The 14,822-nt window shown below is 66.9% G+C and overlaps 2 protein-coding genes across 2 annotated transcripts; one reads left to right on the forward strand and one right to left on the reverse strand.

Moving 5' to 3' along the window:
- Window positions 1–2,006: 2,006 nt before the first annotated feature.
- NOC4L (nucleolar complex associated 4 homolog) lies at window positions 2,007–8,172 on the reverse strand. The gene is made up of 15 exons (XM_019438065.2): window positions 7,998–8,172; window positions 7,664–7,784; window positions 6,862–6,968; window positions 6,478–6,585; window positions 6,128–6,277; window positions 5,956–6,055; window positions 5,812–5,846; window positions 5,357–5,407; window positions 5,142–5,253; window positions 4,852–4,912; window positions 4,522–4,632; window positions 4,264–4,424; window positions 3,582–3,664; window positions 3,314–3,427; window positions 2,007–3,234 (listed from the first exon to the last, which is right to left on the reverse strand). Exons 1-15 carry the CDS (start codon window positions 8,112–8,114, stop codon window positions 3,112–3,114), a joined length of 1,554 nt encoding a protein of 517 aa, XP_019293610.2. The 5' UTR covers window positions 8,115–8,172; the 3' UTR covers window positions 2,007–3,111.
- A 62-nt stretch (window positions 8,173–8,234) lies between these two features.
- DDX51 (DEAD-box helicase 51) lies at window positions 8,235–13,558 on the forward strand. The gene is given in 16 exon segments (XM_053901852.1): window positions 8,235–8,654; window positions 8,657–8,815; window positions 9,750–9,819; window positions 9,822–9,899; window positions 10,214–10,359; window positions 10,453–10,524; window positions 10,616–10,722; window positions 10,880–10,988; window positions 11,074–11,219; window positions 11,394–11,586; window positions 11,664–11,779; window positions 11,867–11,983; window positions 12,159–12,260; window positions 12,365–12,428; window positions 12,523–12,657; window positions 12,871–13,558. Coding segments are annotated over 16 exon segments (2,019 nt in total). The 5' UTR covers window positions 8,235–8,276; the 3' UTR covers window positions 12,898–13,558.
- Window positions 13,559–14,822: the final 1,264 nt, after the last annotated feature.

Consider the following 14,822-nt stretch of genomic DNA (forward strand, 5'->3'; position numbering starts at 1 on the left):
CATGGCGGAGACCCCACCACGCAGGACTCCTGGGGGCGCTGTCGGGGGCTGGTGTCTCAGATGCCGTCTTCCCACGGGTGTAATTACGAAGCAGGTGACGGAAAGAAATTTCTGGAACCGGGTCCAGGTGGTGGTCACACAGCGTAAATGCACCAAGTGCCACCGAATCATACACTTTAAAATGATTCATTTAGATCAGGTGGGTTTCTTCTCAATCTTCAGGGTAAGTACATCCCAAACATTGCACAGAACACACTTCTACTAAAAAGGCACTTAGTGTGCATTTCAAATTCCCCCCAAAATTGGTTTTTGAAAACTTTTGACTCAAGCTAGGGTGTGATGTCCCCAGCTGCAAACTTGTGCGGACCCAGCCGGGTGGCCTCCTGGGGCGAGGGTGGCTGCCGTGGGCTTGTGGCAGGCGAATGCGTGGGCACCAGAGAGGGAGCACAGCAAGGGAGGACTGCTGAGTGGCAGGGGAGCTCATAGCAGAGAGAGGAGGTCAACATCGGGCGGGGACCTGGGGTGGCAGTGCTGGCACCTGAGGGCATGAACAGTGGAGAGAGAGAGGGAGGGAGGGAGAGAGGGAGAGAGGGAGGGAGGGAGGGAGGGAGAGAGGCACCAAGGCCGAGAGGTTCGCAGGGAAGAGCCCGAGTATCACTGGAACTCATAATTAGCCTTGCATTGCGTTTGTAATTTAAAAATGAGAAACAAAACCAGAACTGCATCTTAATTGGGAAAAAGGCAGTCGGTTCACAGGAGAGGAAATAACCGCTCTGCTGTCCCGGTGCAGCCTGGAGCCGCTCGCTCCTCCCCGCCGCCCCCCCCACCCCCATCCCCGTCACGGTCAGTTCCCCCCAAGGCCCCACACAGAGTCCTCTGCGCTGTAGGGAACCCACAGCGCCTCGGGCCAGGCCCCCCAGGAAGGCCGGTTCTGAGAGATCAGCTGGAGGAAACACACAGGCGCCAGCCGCCGTCCCGGGCGCCGGGACACTCGTGGACAAGGGGACGAGGCACACGGCTCTGCCATCGTGGAGCCGACGGCACTCGGACCACTGAAGTGCACGACGCCGGCCGTCAGCGCCTCAGGGAGTCAGGGCGGGACACGGCTCCACGGGAGGACACGGAGGCCCCGGGGCCGCGGGCTGGGAGCTGCCGGGGAGAAGGGCCCTCAGCGCAGGGGGCGCCGCCTGCAGACCTCCGGTCACCGTGCCCACCCCCGGCTTGGGAGCCCCTGCAAATGCAGACCCCGGGCCCCATCTGGCACTCGTACTCAGATCCCAGACGGTTCTCGAGCCCCTGAAAGCCCGGCCCTGACGGCCATCAGGTGCTCAGGTCCCAGGGGCGCCTCCCTGCCGGTCTTCTCCATCTGTCCCCGCCCTGCGTCCCCTCAGCCACCTGCCCACGGGGCCATGGGGCCCAGAGGTCGAGAAACACCACAAAGCGCAGCTGCCCAGGCGCGGGGGGTGAGGGGGTGTCGCGGGCGGGGTGTGCAGGGGTGAGCCCCGGACCCGCTGGAAGGAGGAAGGCTACCGACAGCACACGATGCTGCAACGATTGAGAAAACCTGCTTGATGAGAGTTCTGTAGTTTTACTTTAAAAAACAGGATGACATCTCTCTCAATCAGTGCGAGGCCGCAGCCCTTCCAGGGCTGCCCCCCGGTGTCCCCGTGCCGGGGCTCAGCTGGGGCCGGGACGGCCTCGGACGTGCCGGACCCTGCCGGAAGCAGGCGGCTCAGGACCCCCGGGCCCTTCTACCACAGACGTGTATGCGCCCCTCCTCTGTGCCGGGTAAGTCCCGGGCCCCGGGGACCAGACGAGGACCAGGTCGTGACGAGCTTCCCTCGGTCTCCGGGAAGGGTGGCAGGGACCGTCCACGGGGCACCGACGGCAGCGGGGCCGTGAACAGGCGGCACCCCACGTGCATGCCCGAAGCTGTTACCGACAGGATGCCGGGCAGAGGCTTCCCTGAGGCCTCCCTCGGCTTGGGGTCCGCAGGCAGGAGCAGAGAAGGCAGCGCAAAGGCCCGGGGGGCAGAAGCAGACTTGAGATGGGGCCAGGACGGTACCACCAGGGGACGGGGCGCTAGCATCCCTGAAACCACACAGGTGTACGCAGAAGCAGCACCCCTTCACCCCTCACCCAGCGTCCCCACCAGGCACACAAGGGTCCTGGGCCACCGGGGCTGCTCCCTAGAGACCCAGGCGGCCAAACCACTGCCTGCTGCGACTCCGAGGGCTCCCGTGGGGGCGGAGAGGGGGGGCTCAGGCAAGAGGCTGCAGAACCAGGGACGCCCCCTCCCCGGCTCTGCACCCACACCTGCATCTCCGCCAGGCCCCCAAACCCACGGGAGCGGCTATCACTCCCGTGACTCTCTCCCTAAACAAGACGCTTTTTAAGAGGAAGCTGGACTCACGCCGGAGGGGAACCAAGCTCGCCCGGCAGAAACGGGGCCTTGAAGAAAGAACCCGGAAACACAGCAAACGACCGGCCTGCAGCTGCCAGCACCCACGCCACTGGGGGCCGCGACGTTCAGGTGGCTCCACCCGTAACTGCCCCTCGTGGGGCAGACACGCCCGCCGCGCACCTGGGACCAACGGGCACCACGGGACAAAGAGGTAGGTCCTCCTCAGCTCGACTGGGAACAGGTGGCTTGTGCTCCGTGCTGCCCATGACTAACCAGGACAGAGAACCCTCACTGTCGCTCCCAGGTCACAGTCCAGCTGCAGCAGGGAGGGGGGTGTGGCCCAGACGCTCGGACGCAAGGGGCCCCGGGGTCACACAGGGCTGACAGAAGCCACCGCCCAGTGCACCCAGAGCCCCGTGTGGCCGCAGCCCCCCGACCCCCACCCTGGCCCCACGCCCACCCGGGCTCCGGCTAAGGGAGAGACTTCCGGAGGAGGGGAGAGGCGGGGGGCAGGCGTGGGGGGCCGCGGGTGGACACGAGGCGCCCTCCGTGCACGGCCGCCACTGTGACCGCCAGCCTGCACACCCGGCCGCCGGAGCAGTCAGAAGACAGGCCGGCGCTCCCCGGACTCCGCCCCCCCACCCACGGCCCACCCCCATCTCTCTCCTACAAAACCACGGGTGGGGGCGGGGAGCGGGCTCTCAGGGTCAGCTGAGCGTGAAGTGCTGGGCGCAGAGATCGTCCTGCCGGCCCAGCAGCCCCTGCGCCGGGAGGAACTCCAGGGGCACCGACTCCTGGCCCCTCTTCTTCTTCAGGTCCCGCTCGAACACCTGCAAGGGACGGACAGGTGTTCCCACGCCGCACGTCCCCTGCACCCCAGCCGCCCAGGCCTCAGCCCCGCGCCCTCACCTCGAACGCCGTGAGCTCCAGCAGGGGTGCGATGCTGGTCTCAGGCACCGACAGCGCCTGGTTGATGACGCTGGCGGCCTGCGACACCTCAGGGTGGTAATGCCGCTGGAGGGTCTGGAGAGGCACGCGGGCCGTCACCACCCTCTCCCCAGGGCAGCCCGGGGACCCGGACGGCACCACACGGCGGGAACACGTCCAGTCACGGCAGCCCCCGGGGGAGCCGGCGGCGGGGCAGGGGGTGGGGGGGGGGGACGGACGTACAGCTCACCTGCAGCTCCCACAGCGAGCTCTCCAGGGCGCGGCTCTTGGCCGGGTCCTCCTCTGCAGGATCGTAGGGGTCGGCATCCAGCTCTAGAGCGAGACCCGGGCCCTGCTTCACAGCCTGCTCCTGAGTTCTGGCTGCTGGGGGCAGGCCCCCCCACCCTCCTGGTTCCCCATCACTCCCCTGCCAGGTCTCTGAGCCCTCTCAGGTCCCCACGCCCCCCAGGCTCCCCCCCGACTCCCGTCCCAGGGCCCCCCCCACTCCCTCGGCCCCCCCCAGGGTCCCCCACTCCCCTCCCAGGTCCCCATGCCCCCCCAGGCTCCCCCACTCCCCTCCCAGGTTCCCACTCCCCTCCCAGGTCCCCAAGCCCCCCAGACACCCCCCCACTCCCCTCCCAGGTCCCCACTCCCCTCCCAGGTCCCCACAACCCCCAGGCTCCCCCCTCCTCCCCTCCCAGGTCCCCACGCCCCCCAGGCTCCCCCCCAACTCCCCTCCCAGGGCCCCCCACTCCCACAGCCTCCCCAACTCCCCTCCCAGGTCCCCACGCCCCCCAGGCTCCCCCCCACTCCCCTCCCAGGTCCCCAAGCCCCGACTCCCCCCCCCCACTTCCCTCCCAGGTCCCCACGCCCTCCAGGCTCCCCCCCACTCCCCTCCCAGGTCCCCAAGCACCTCCCCCCCACGCGCTCACCGGGGCCCAGCGGGCGGTGCACCAGCACGCGGCAGGCGGGGTGTCGGCGCAGCAGGTTGCAGATGAAGGGCAGCACCATGAGCAAGGCCTCGGGGGGCGCCGTCAGCGCCAGGCGGGACAAGCGCTTGGCAAAGGCAGCCACCAGGTAGGCGGGCAGATGGCTGGGCGGGATGGTGAACGTGAGTGACCCCCAGTCGCCCAGACTCCCGGCCCCTGCTCTGAGTCTAAGCCCCTCCGCGTCCCCTCTCCGGCACTCACGAGGATGACAAGAAGAGGTCGGCCAGGTGGAAAAACCGGGCCCGGTACTTGACGTGGAAGACAGACGGGTCCAGGAGACCGTAGAGTTTCCGGTAGAAATCAGGGTACTCGCTGGGAGTGCAGGGGTGAGGAGTGGCACGCAAGCCAGGGGGGCGGGGGGGGGAGGGGGACACGGAGTGAAAACACAGATCATGGCTCCCAGGGGCCCTGTCACGCCTCAACTTCCCCTAGGGCACCCCGGAAGACCCCCAGCCCAGGACAGGGAGAGGACACAGGAGGGGCAGACGCGCACGGCTGGACCCACAGGCAGGCGCCCAAATCGACACTCACAGGTTGTGCTTGTGAATCAGGATGAAAAGTCCGTTCAAGGCCAACAGGCTGATAGCGCCCCCTGCAGACCAACGTGCGGCTGAGAAGCCCCAACGCGGCCTGCTCCCCCCCACCCCCACCGGTGACTTCAACAGAGCAAGAGGTGCCCGGCTCCTCCGTCCCGCCAGGGAGGGGACGGGAGGGGACTCGGGCTCCAGCATGCACGTCCCCGACCAGCCAGGCCCTGACGAGGGCTGCTCCAGCCCCAGTTCCGGGAGCCCAGCACGCTGGGAGGGGAGCCCGGCACTCACCCACGTCGTAGGCGCGGGTAAGGAAGTCGATCATGAGGGTGGGCTGGGCCAGGTGGGGCAGGATGGCGTCGTGCATGATCACCAGCACTTTCTTGTACAGCCTGAGGGGCAGCTGGCGGGGAGGCAGCAGCGGTGGGTGCACCTGCCTCACCCCAAGACCCACGTGGGCCAGAGCAGCCCAGACCCGGGGGACCTGCCCCCCAGCCCGCCAGTACCTTGTGCTTGAGAAAGCCAAGCCACATCAGCTGGAAGGCCTTCTTGTGCTCCTGCGGGGGAGGGGGTGGGGGTGCCGTCAAGGCCGCACACAAGGCCCCCACCCCAGCCCCCGGACCCCGGAAGGGGAAACGGCACTCACGGCCTCCCTCCCGCCCTGCGTAAGAACTAGAAGCCCAGAACTGGAGAAGTTCCAGCAAAGCGAGAAGAAACGCACACCCGGAACACGGCCACAGAGGAGCCGGTGAGCAGCGCACCCAGGGCCGCACGCGGCAACGACACCGGCACCCAGGAGCCCGCTAAGAGCCTGGGAGCCAGGTACCGGCGGCCTCCACCCCACCCCCATCCCCGTGAGGGAGCCTCGAGGCTGTCTGAGCCGGGAAAATTCTGGGTCCCACACGTGCTGCCTACGCGTGGAGAGGGTCCTGTCCCCAGAGCGCCCCCCGGAGCGTCTCACCTTCAGATGAGCGACCTTCCACTTGTGCGACAGCTCTGTAGGGAAGGCAGGGGTCAGAGGGCGTGCGGGAAAGAGGCGGCGGCTCACTGGGTGCCCCCACCTGCCCCCCCCGCCCCCCCCCCCCCCGTCCCCCGGGACGCTCACCAGCGTGTTTCACGTAGAAGCTGGAGGAGCTGACCTCCTGGCAGGGGAGGCTCACGGCAGACAGCAGCGCGAAGGCGTTGTTCCAGAAAGCGGGCGGCACCTGCCAAAAGCCTGGCATCAGCTCGGGCACGGCCCCTGCGCACCCCTCCCCCAGACACGGGACCCGGCTCACCTCGGGGTACCTGTCAGCCACCTGGCCCACGACACCCGTGGCCGCCTGCATCGTGTGGTAGCGGATGTCGTCGTGCTCTAGGTACTCCTGGAACCGGGACACCAGCAGCGAGTGGTCCTCCTCCGGAGACAGCAGGCCTTCCACCACCGACTGCGGGCCGGGCAGGGAGGTGAGGTCGGTGGGCCCACCCGGGGTGCCCGCCACACCCCACAGCCTCCCCCACCCCCCCGGGGTAAAGGGTGTGGCAGAAGCAGCATGCCCCGGAGCCACCTGCAGCGAAGGCCCATCCCGGCTGTGCCCAGAGGTTTTTTGCCCCCCCCCCCCCCCCCGCGACACCGTTGTGCCCCCACCTTGAAAAGCTGGCGAGGGAACAGGTAGTTGCCCTCCCACTTGGGTTTCTCCAGGGGATGTGCTCCCTCCAGCTGTACGAACTTCATGAGCGTGCTGAGAGCCAGCTCCTGGGGAAAGCGGGCGAGGGAGTGGCTGAGGTGCCCAGACCACACGTCACCTCCCCGGCACCCAAGTCTCAGTGCACCCAAGACAACGCTCCCCTACGTGCTGGGACACAGAACAACACCGGCCGCTAGGACACCCAGCAGACAAAACCAGACGTCCTCAGGTAAGCGCGGACACGCAGAAGCCTGCGGCCTCACCCCTGCCTGAGTGTGCGCAGCCTGGCGGCTGGGGGTGCAGGGAACGCGCAGGGTAGAGGCAAGGCCGACGACCTGACTCACCTTGACCTCAAAGGAGAAGTGAGCCAAAAGCTCCCGCAGGCGGTTACAGCAGCTGTGGTACCTGTGTCTCATCCACACCTTGTACTTCCGCGTCGCCCCCTGGGACCCTGAGGCAGAGCAGGGTGGTCAGACCACACACACCAGGCTGGACGCAGCTCTCCCCCCTCCGCTCTTTGCGCAGCCCCACCCGGAAGTGAACGGAAACGGGTCACCGTGGCCCCAGACCTGGTGCGGGGTGGGAAACCCTCCTCGCCTCACTTCACCCCAAGAGCTACACAACCAGCGGTGGGAACGCGTAACCCCGACTGCCCACGTTAAACAGGATCAGATCCTACAAGTGATCCCAAAAAAACAAACAAGTGTCTGGGTGGCTCAGTCAATTGAGTGCCCAACTCCTGATTTCAGCTCAGGTCGTGATCTCAACATTCATCAGTTCAAACCCCGTGTCTGGCTTTGCACTGATAACGTGGAGCCGGCTTAAAATTCTCTCTCTCCCCCTCTGTCTGTCTCTCTCTCTCTCTCTCAGTCCCTCCCCCACTCATGCCATCTCTTTCAAAATAAATAAAACAAAACAAAAACCCTGAAAAAGCACAGCACACTCAACCTTTGCTCTAAACAGACCACATACGGACTCTCCCACCCCAACTCTGGGCGCAATGGTCCCTCCCCACAGGGAGCCCCTGCTGTGCCCTTCCCCTGACCCGAGGTAAGGCCGTGTGAGGTCATTCCGTGTTGACAAAGTCTCCCTCCAGCCCTTCCAGAGACGAGGCCCTGGACCCGGCGCGCGCTGCGGGAGGCTCACCTGCCATGACCGTGTCCTCGGAGGGCAGCTGGCCCACAAACAGCTCTCCCCGCTCCAGCAGGGCCCCGAATAGGCGGCTGCACGCGCGCACCGCTTCCTGGGTCTCCTCCGGGTCCTCCGACTGCAGGGACACGGAGGTCGCAGGGGGCCGGCCCTCCCTCCTCACTCAGGGCCGCGACGCTACCCTCCCACCGGACACCCCCTCCCCGACCTGCGAGCCCCGCGAGACGGGAGCGGACGCCCGGGAAAGCCCGGAATCCCGCCGCGGCCCGCGTGCGCGCCCCCTGCCAGGCCTCCGACCCGGGACCGGCCGCGGCGCCCCGCGCGCCCCCACCTGCAGCACGGCCAGGATGTCGAACACGGCGTTGGCCTCGCGGCGACTCGCCAGCACCGCCTCCAGCAGGCGGCCCAGCGCCCGGCGCGCGCCCCCGGGGCTGGGGTCCCGCTCCATGCCGCCGCCGCCGCCCCACGCGGCACGCACGGACTCTCAAGCCGCCGTCCGGCGCGCCCCTGACGTCACCGCCCCGCGCCGAGGCCTCCCGCACGACGTCCCCGCCCCGCGCCTCTGGCGTCATCGCCGCGCGTCTGGCCGAGAGGCGTGCGGCCGGCCGGCATGGCGCTCTTCCACGTCGCGCGGTACGCGGGCCCCGAGGCGGCCGGGCCGGAGGCCGGGGCGGACGGCCGGGCGCGCGCGCTGCTGGAGCGGCTGCAGTGCCGGGCCCGAGAGCGGCAGCGGCGGAAGCAGCCGCAGCAGCAGGAGCCCGCGGGGGCCGCGCAGAACTCGGAGGCGGCGGGGCGGCGGCGGCGGCGGCCGCGCAGAGCGCGGAGGCGCGAGTGCGGCGGGCCGCCGGGGAGCCCGCAGGCGCCGCGGGGGAAGCGGCGGAGAGTGGACGGCGAGGACGCGGACGCAGGTGGGGCCGGGCCGGGCGGGGACGGGGGTCCCGGGTCCGCGGGGGGGTGGGGGGCTGACGCGCCGCCCCTGTCCGCTTCTGCCGCGCAGGGAGCGGCGAGGAGGCGCCCGGGGAGAGCAGCGAGAGCGCCCAGGCCGCGGGGCCGCCGGGGGACTCGGGAGAACGGCCTCCCGAAGAGGCCTCGGGACCTCCAGCCCACGCCCTGCTGCTCGGGGGCTTTGAGAGAAGCAGGGCGCCAAAGGTGAGCGGCCCGGGGTGGGAAGGAAAGTCTTCCACGGCTTTGCTGCGGCCGGGAGTCGGGGTCTGGCGGCTGTCGCGGATCCAGCCCGTGTTGGTGGGGTAGCTCCGAGGGTCGCGCCTGTTCAGCAAGCGAACGGCTTGGACTTCGGTGGTCTGTCCTGCAGTTTTCTTCTTGGTGCCTGGAGTTCTATGTCAGCTCAGAATTTTGCTTGTGATTATAATAAAGTTAAGAGTGAAACTTGCAGGTAAACGTTTTAAATGGGTTTCTGGGTTGCATCACAGCAGTGTTTTAAAACATATTCTCTTAGTTGGTGGGCGTATCTAAGGAATAACTATCTTAGTGCAAGCTTTCAAGAAGCAGCTAGTAGGTTACAGAGCTTTTGGGTGATGGTGATTACCAAGAAGGAAACGGTAGGTTTGCCAGGGTGCGCGGGGGAGCATTTGTGTCAGTGCCAGTGTGGAAGTGCACCTTGACTTGTGATCAGAAGACAGGGGGCAGCCTGGGTAAGGTGGACCTGAGAAAGCAGGGCAAAGGCCCTGAGGCAGCAGTGAGCTGTGGCATGTAAAACGAGGTTTGTATGGTTAAGGCTCAGGCAGCGATAGGAGGTTGGGGGCAGGTGAGTGCGGGTCACGGAGGGCTTTGCAGGCCAGGCTCAGGGTGTGGACGTTACCGCGGGTGTGAGAGGAAGCTCCCCCGGTGACCTTGCTCAGGGGAGAGGTACTTTCTGGTGTGCGTTGCTTAATTCCTTTAGAGGTGGCGTGGGGGTGGGAGACGCCAGGAGACGCGTTAGAAGGCTCACGTTAGAAGGATCGTGGGGCCTGCCTTGCTGTGGCCTCTTCGGTTTGAGTGTCGCGAGTCCTTAGTTTCCGCTGGTCTTGTTCCCTAACCCCGCGGGCCCTGGAGTCTTCATTTGGCCCCTTTCTCTTTACGGTAGGTCCAGCCTTTCCTGCCCTCGTGGTTGGCTGAGCCAAGCTGTGTCGGAAAGAGCGTCACCGAAGATTCGGTGCTATCGAGGACATCCCTGCCGTCCATCCTGACATGCAGAAGAAGCTGCGGGCACATGGCATCTCCTCCTACTTTCCAGGTGCTCGGGGTGGGGGGAGGGGGAGGTGCCTTCAAGAGCCTCCTCGCCCAGAGTCACCAGAGCCGTAGTGGCAAGGCCGTGGCACAGCAGCTGACAACACGGGCCCTGGGCAGGGCCAGCATCAAGCGTGGTCTGGGATTCGGGCATCTTTGGCCGCCCGGGCCTGGCAGTCCCTAGAGGCTCTGGTGTCGTCCTCGAGTGAGAACAGCCCAGCCTGGAAGTCATAGATGGGGGACAAGTCTCCTTTGGGCCTCGGTGCCTTGCCGATTCTGGTGGTTCCGGCACAAATGTTCCTGTCGTCCCTCCTTGTCCAGTCCAGGCCGCGGTGATTCCCGCTCTCCTGGAGAGCACAGCTAACGGGTTTCTGGTGGCCAGAGGCGGCTACCGGCCCAGCGACCTTTGCGTGTCTGCCCCAACGGGCAGCGGGAAGACCCTGGCCTTCGTCATCCCCGTGGTACAGGTGAGCGTGAGGACCGCCGTCCTCGGAGGGGGGCTCGGCCGACAGGGAACCGGCTCTGCTGAGGCCGGTGGCTGTCCCCACCCCACCCCACAGGCCCTGCTGTGTCGTGCCGTGTGCCAGGTCCGAGCCTTGGTCGTGCTGCCCACCAAGGAGCTGGCCCAGCAGGTATGTGCACCCCACGCTCTGAAGTCAGACTCGGGGGTCCTTGTCACTGTGGTGCTCCGTACCAGGTCGGTGACGGCCGCTCCTTCCCCAGGTGAGCAAAGTGTTCAACGTCTACACGGACGCCACTCCTCTGCGTGTCGCCCTGATCACTGGGCAGAAATCGCTGGTCAAGGAGCAGGAGAGTCTTGTTCAGAGGACGTAGGTCTTGATGGGTCGTGGGCCCCTTGGGGAGCAGGGAGCAGCCGCATCGTAGCCGTCCGGCCCCCGTGAGAACAGAAAGCCTGGCTGTCTGCGGGTCTCCCCTGTGTTGGGGGTCGGCGTGGGGGCTTCTGCTGAGCCGCTCTCCGCTCCACAGAGCAGACGGCTTCCGCTGCTTGGCTGACGTGGTGGTGGCCACCCCTGGCCGCTTGGTGGACCACATCGACCAGACCCCGGGGTTCAGCCTCCGGCATCTCCGCTTCCTGGTACGTCGGGCGCCTGGAGGGAGGCCCGGGCTCGGAGCCGACACTGACCTCGGCCACCAGACTCCAGGCGTCCTGCTTCTCCTAGGTCATCGACGAGGCCGACCGGATGATCGACAGCATGCACCAGTCCTGGCTGCCCCGGGTGGTGGAGGCGGCCTTCCCGAGCGATAGCGCCAAGGACCCCTGTGCTCTGCTCCAGAGGAGGCAGCTCCGGGCCACCACTGCCGCCAGGTACACGCAGCGAACTCTGCCCTGAGCTTGGTGGGGCCACCCTGAGCGTGGGTCCCGTCGCGGTTCCCCTCTGTCTCCCGGACCCGCTCTGCCTTGGCGTGTCCCGGGCGGCCAGGTTCAGCAGGTGTGCCGGCCGGGCCAAGGTCGCCGGCCCACCGCCCGCTCCCCTTCCAGCATCTGCTGCCCTCAAATGCCACTGCAGAAGCTGCTCTTCTCGGCCACCCTGACACAGAACCCTGAGAAGCTGCAGCAGCTGGGCCTCCACCAGCCCCGGCTCTTCTCCACGGGGCTGGCACGCGGGGGCCCCAAAGACGCGGATGCGGACGGGGACTCGGGCGGGAAGTACACCTTCCCCGCAGGGCTCTCGGTGAGCAGGGCGCACGGGGCGGGGAGGGGGTGCACGACGGTGCTTGGGGTGGGGCCAACCCCGTGCCGTCCCCGCAGCATTGCTACGTCCCCTGCAGCCTCCGCACGAAGCCGCTGGTCATCCTGCACCTGATCCTGGAGATGAACTTTTCCAGGGTCCTCTGCTTTACCAACTCCCGTGAGAACTCACACAGGTGAGGTCCGAGGGGAGCAGAGGGGAGCAGAGGGGAGGCGGGTTCCGGGCCCTGCCCACCTGTCTCCCTCCCGCCTCTCCCGCCCAGGCTCTTCCTGCTAGTCCAGGCTTTCGGAGGTGTGACGGCGGCCGAGTTCTCCTCCCGCTGCGGGCCCGGCCAGAGAAAGGTGGTCTTGAAGCAGTTCGAGCAGGGCAAGATCCGGCTGTGAGTACCCGGAAGGAGGGGAGCGGACGCTCACGGCGGGTCCCGGCCTGGGCCGTCCGGGGCGTACTTCCCCAAAGGAAGCTCCCCTCTGGAGTCGGTGGCGGCGTCCCCCGCAGGGCCGGAGGGAGAGGGGCCCCCGGCCTCGGGCGGGGTCTGAGCCCCTCGCGCTTCCCAGCCTCATCAGCACAGACGCCACGGCTCGAGGCATCGACGTGCAGGGTGTGCAGCTGGTCGTCAACTACGACGCCCCCCAGTACCTGCGGACCTACGTGCACCGGTGAGGCCTGTCCCGTGGCCTTGGAGGGAAGGGCCCCGGAGAGAAGCCACCGTCCCGGGGCACCCCTGGGGGCCAGCACTCGAGGTGGTCGTGCTCGGTTTCAGGGTCGGGAGAACCGCCCGCGCGGGAAGAACCGGACAGGCCTTCACGCTGCTGCTCAAGGTGCAGGTGAGTCTGCGGGGCGCTTGCCGGGGGATGGGTGGGGGGGGCTCGGCCGGTGGCCGAGGGGAGGCTGAGACCCCTTCCCGTCGTTGGCCTGCAGGAGAGGAGGTTCCTCCGGATGCTGGCCGAGGCGGGGGCACCGGAGCTGGTGCGGCACGACGTTCCCGGCGAGCTCCTGAGGCCGCTGGTCCCTCGCTACGAGGAGGCCTTGTCCCAGCTGGAGCAGGCCGTCAAGGTGAGGGGCCGTGGCGTTCTCGCGACACGCATCTGACAACGTGTGTGAGAGCGGGGGAGGGGGCGGGAGGGCGGGAAGGGGGCCGGGTCCAGAACCGCACTTCCTGAGCAAGCATCCGGAGGTGCTGCGTCTCAGGGTTGGGGCGCCAGGGCGGGGCCGCGGACGGGGGCGGGGGGCCGGCACCGTGCGAGTCTCTACCTCTCCCCTCCACAGGAAGAGCGAAGACAGAAGGTGGCCTAGACGCGCTCAGAGGACGCTGCAGAGCAGCCCCTTCCCACCCTGTGCCACCTGCTGGGCTTAGCCACCTCCTTTCTGGAAAATCCTGAGCACCGCCTGCCGCGTATGTGAACAGAAGACAGGTTTCTCGGATTTCCAAGGAAGCGACCGGCCGAGAGGGCGCTTGTCCCCCCGCCCGCTGCCGCCTTGTGCCCGGCCCCAGGACAGTCCCTGCAGCAGGCCTGGCTCCGGGCCCAGGGTGAGGGTCTGGGGGAGGCTCGGTGGCCTCTGTGCACGGTGCTCTCTGGAAGCAGGGCTTAGTAGGACCGTTCCCGCGGTCCAGAGCTGGCAGGGTGGCCTCAGGGGTCTAGCCTCGAGCCACTTGGGTCCCCACGGTGCCCGCCATCCCGCGTCACACAGGTTGCCCTGCGTCCCGCACTGGCACCTGGCTCGGGGGCTGGCTGGCGTGTGACGTCTCCTGGCGCCGTCCCAGCGTGGCGTGCCTGCATCCCCGTGGCGTCGGCGTGGACCAGACCACACGCGCTTTCCCGTCAGTCACCACGCGGGAGCGGGGTAAGCCCGTCGCGCCACGACGTTCTGTTGCTTCAGAAGCGCTGACCCGCTGCTGTGCCAAGGGTTTGTTTCCACGGTTCGTTTGCCGAAATTAAAACAACCTTGCAAACCAGGGTCGGGCCGTAGTCCTTTGTTCTGAAGGAATCAGCAGGGTAACCGGAGCACAGGCTGGGCTGCGTGGCTGCCCACGGGGGGCGTGTGGCAGGGGTAGGAAGCACTCAAGCTGGGAATCTCCAGCTAAACGCGTCGTACCCCTTAGAGACAAAAACCAGCGTCCTCCGCGCAGAACCAGCTTACGCGTCTGTACGTGCTGCACACGGCACCCCCAGCACGAGCCAGAGATGCCAGAGATGCCAGAGACGCCAGGGCGCAGGTGCTCAGGGCCAGGAGGGGCCTGTGAGCCCCGTGTGTTCTCACTCTGCGCCAGGGACCCGCTGAGCCGGCTGAGGCCTCGCCCACGGCCGGAGCCGGATGGCGCTCGACATCCACCCTGGGGCACTGCCACTACGAGCACCAGAACCGCGTGCGTGGCGGCGAGACCGATGGTCCGAATCACCTGACGGCTCTCGCTTCCCCGAGGACGGACGGGTGAGCCGCCGTGGGCCGAGGCCAGCCTCGCCGATGGGGGCTTCTTCCTGGGCCTCCTCGTGGACAGACCCCTGACTCCAGGGAAACGAGGCCAGGCTGGCTCAGGAGACCTCTCCCCGGGGGCTCGTCTCCCACCCGCAGGGTGTCTCTTCCTTCACGCAGTGAGGCTCGCGCCCACTGCCCGATTTCATGTTCGTCTGTACCTAATAGTGGGTGGACCGGGCACTAGGGAAGGGACGTAAGTCATGCTCTTGGCTCGGGAGACGCGGACGTGGCCAACAGATGACGCTTGGGCACGGACGGGGCTCCGCACGAACCGCCACCTCCCATCAGAACTCGGGAAGGAGGCTGTCACCGGATCCTCAACCATTTTGTGTGGTTGCATCGTTGATTTTGGAGACAGCACGAGTGGGGGAGGGGCAGAGAGGGAGGAGGGGAAAAGAGAGAATCCCAAGCAGGCTCCACGCTGTCAGCACAGAGCCCAACACGGGGCCCAAACCCACGAACCACGAGATCGTGCCCTAAGCCGAAACCAAGAGTCAGGCGCTTAACCGACTGAGCCCTCCAGGCACCTGTTTCGCTGTTTTAAATGACCCACTGACTGAAAGATAAAAATCACTTCATCCTCGAGTGCAGTCCTAACGTACAGTATTTAAGGGTAAGGAGTGTGAGTGGATACGTTCCCACTCTGCAGACGGAGGACCAGAGGGGCCACGTCGCGCTGGTCCAGCGGGTGTTTTCGAGCCTCACTGGGTCCTCAGTGTGGCGTCCTCCCCCAAGGCCTCTGA

The sequence above is a fragment of the Panthera pardus genome, unplaced genomic scaffold, assembly GCF_024362965.1.
Source record: "Panthera pardus isolate Hobbes unplaced genomic scaffold, ASM2436296v1 HiC_scaffold_14, whole genome shotgun sequence".
NCBI classification, from domain to species: domain Eukaryota; kingdom Metazoa; phylum Chordata; class Mammalia; order Carnivora; family Felidae; genus Panthera; species Panthera pardus.

Coding starts and splice junctions, on each gene's coding strand:
- NOC4L (XM_019438065.2), bottom strand. CDS start 8,114: ATGGAGCGGGACCCCAGCCCCGGGGGCGCGCGCCGGGCGCTGGGCCGC. Junction 7,785..7,997: donor ACATCCTGGCCGTGCTGCAG/GTGGGGGCGCGC, acceptor GTGTCCCTGCAG/TCGGAGGACCCGGAGGAGAC. Junction 5,408..5,811: donor GGAAGGTCGCTCATCTGAAG/GTGAGACGCTCC, acceptor CCTCCCCCGCAG/GAGCACAAGAAGGCCTTCCA.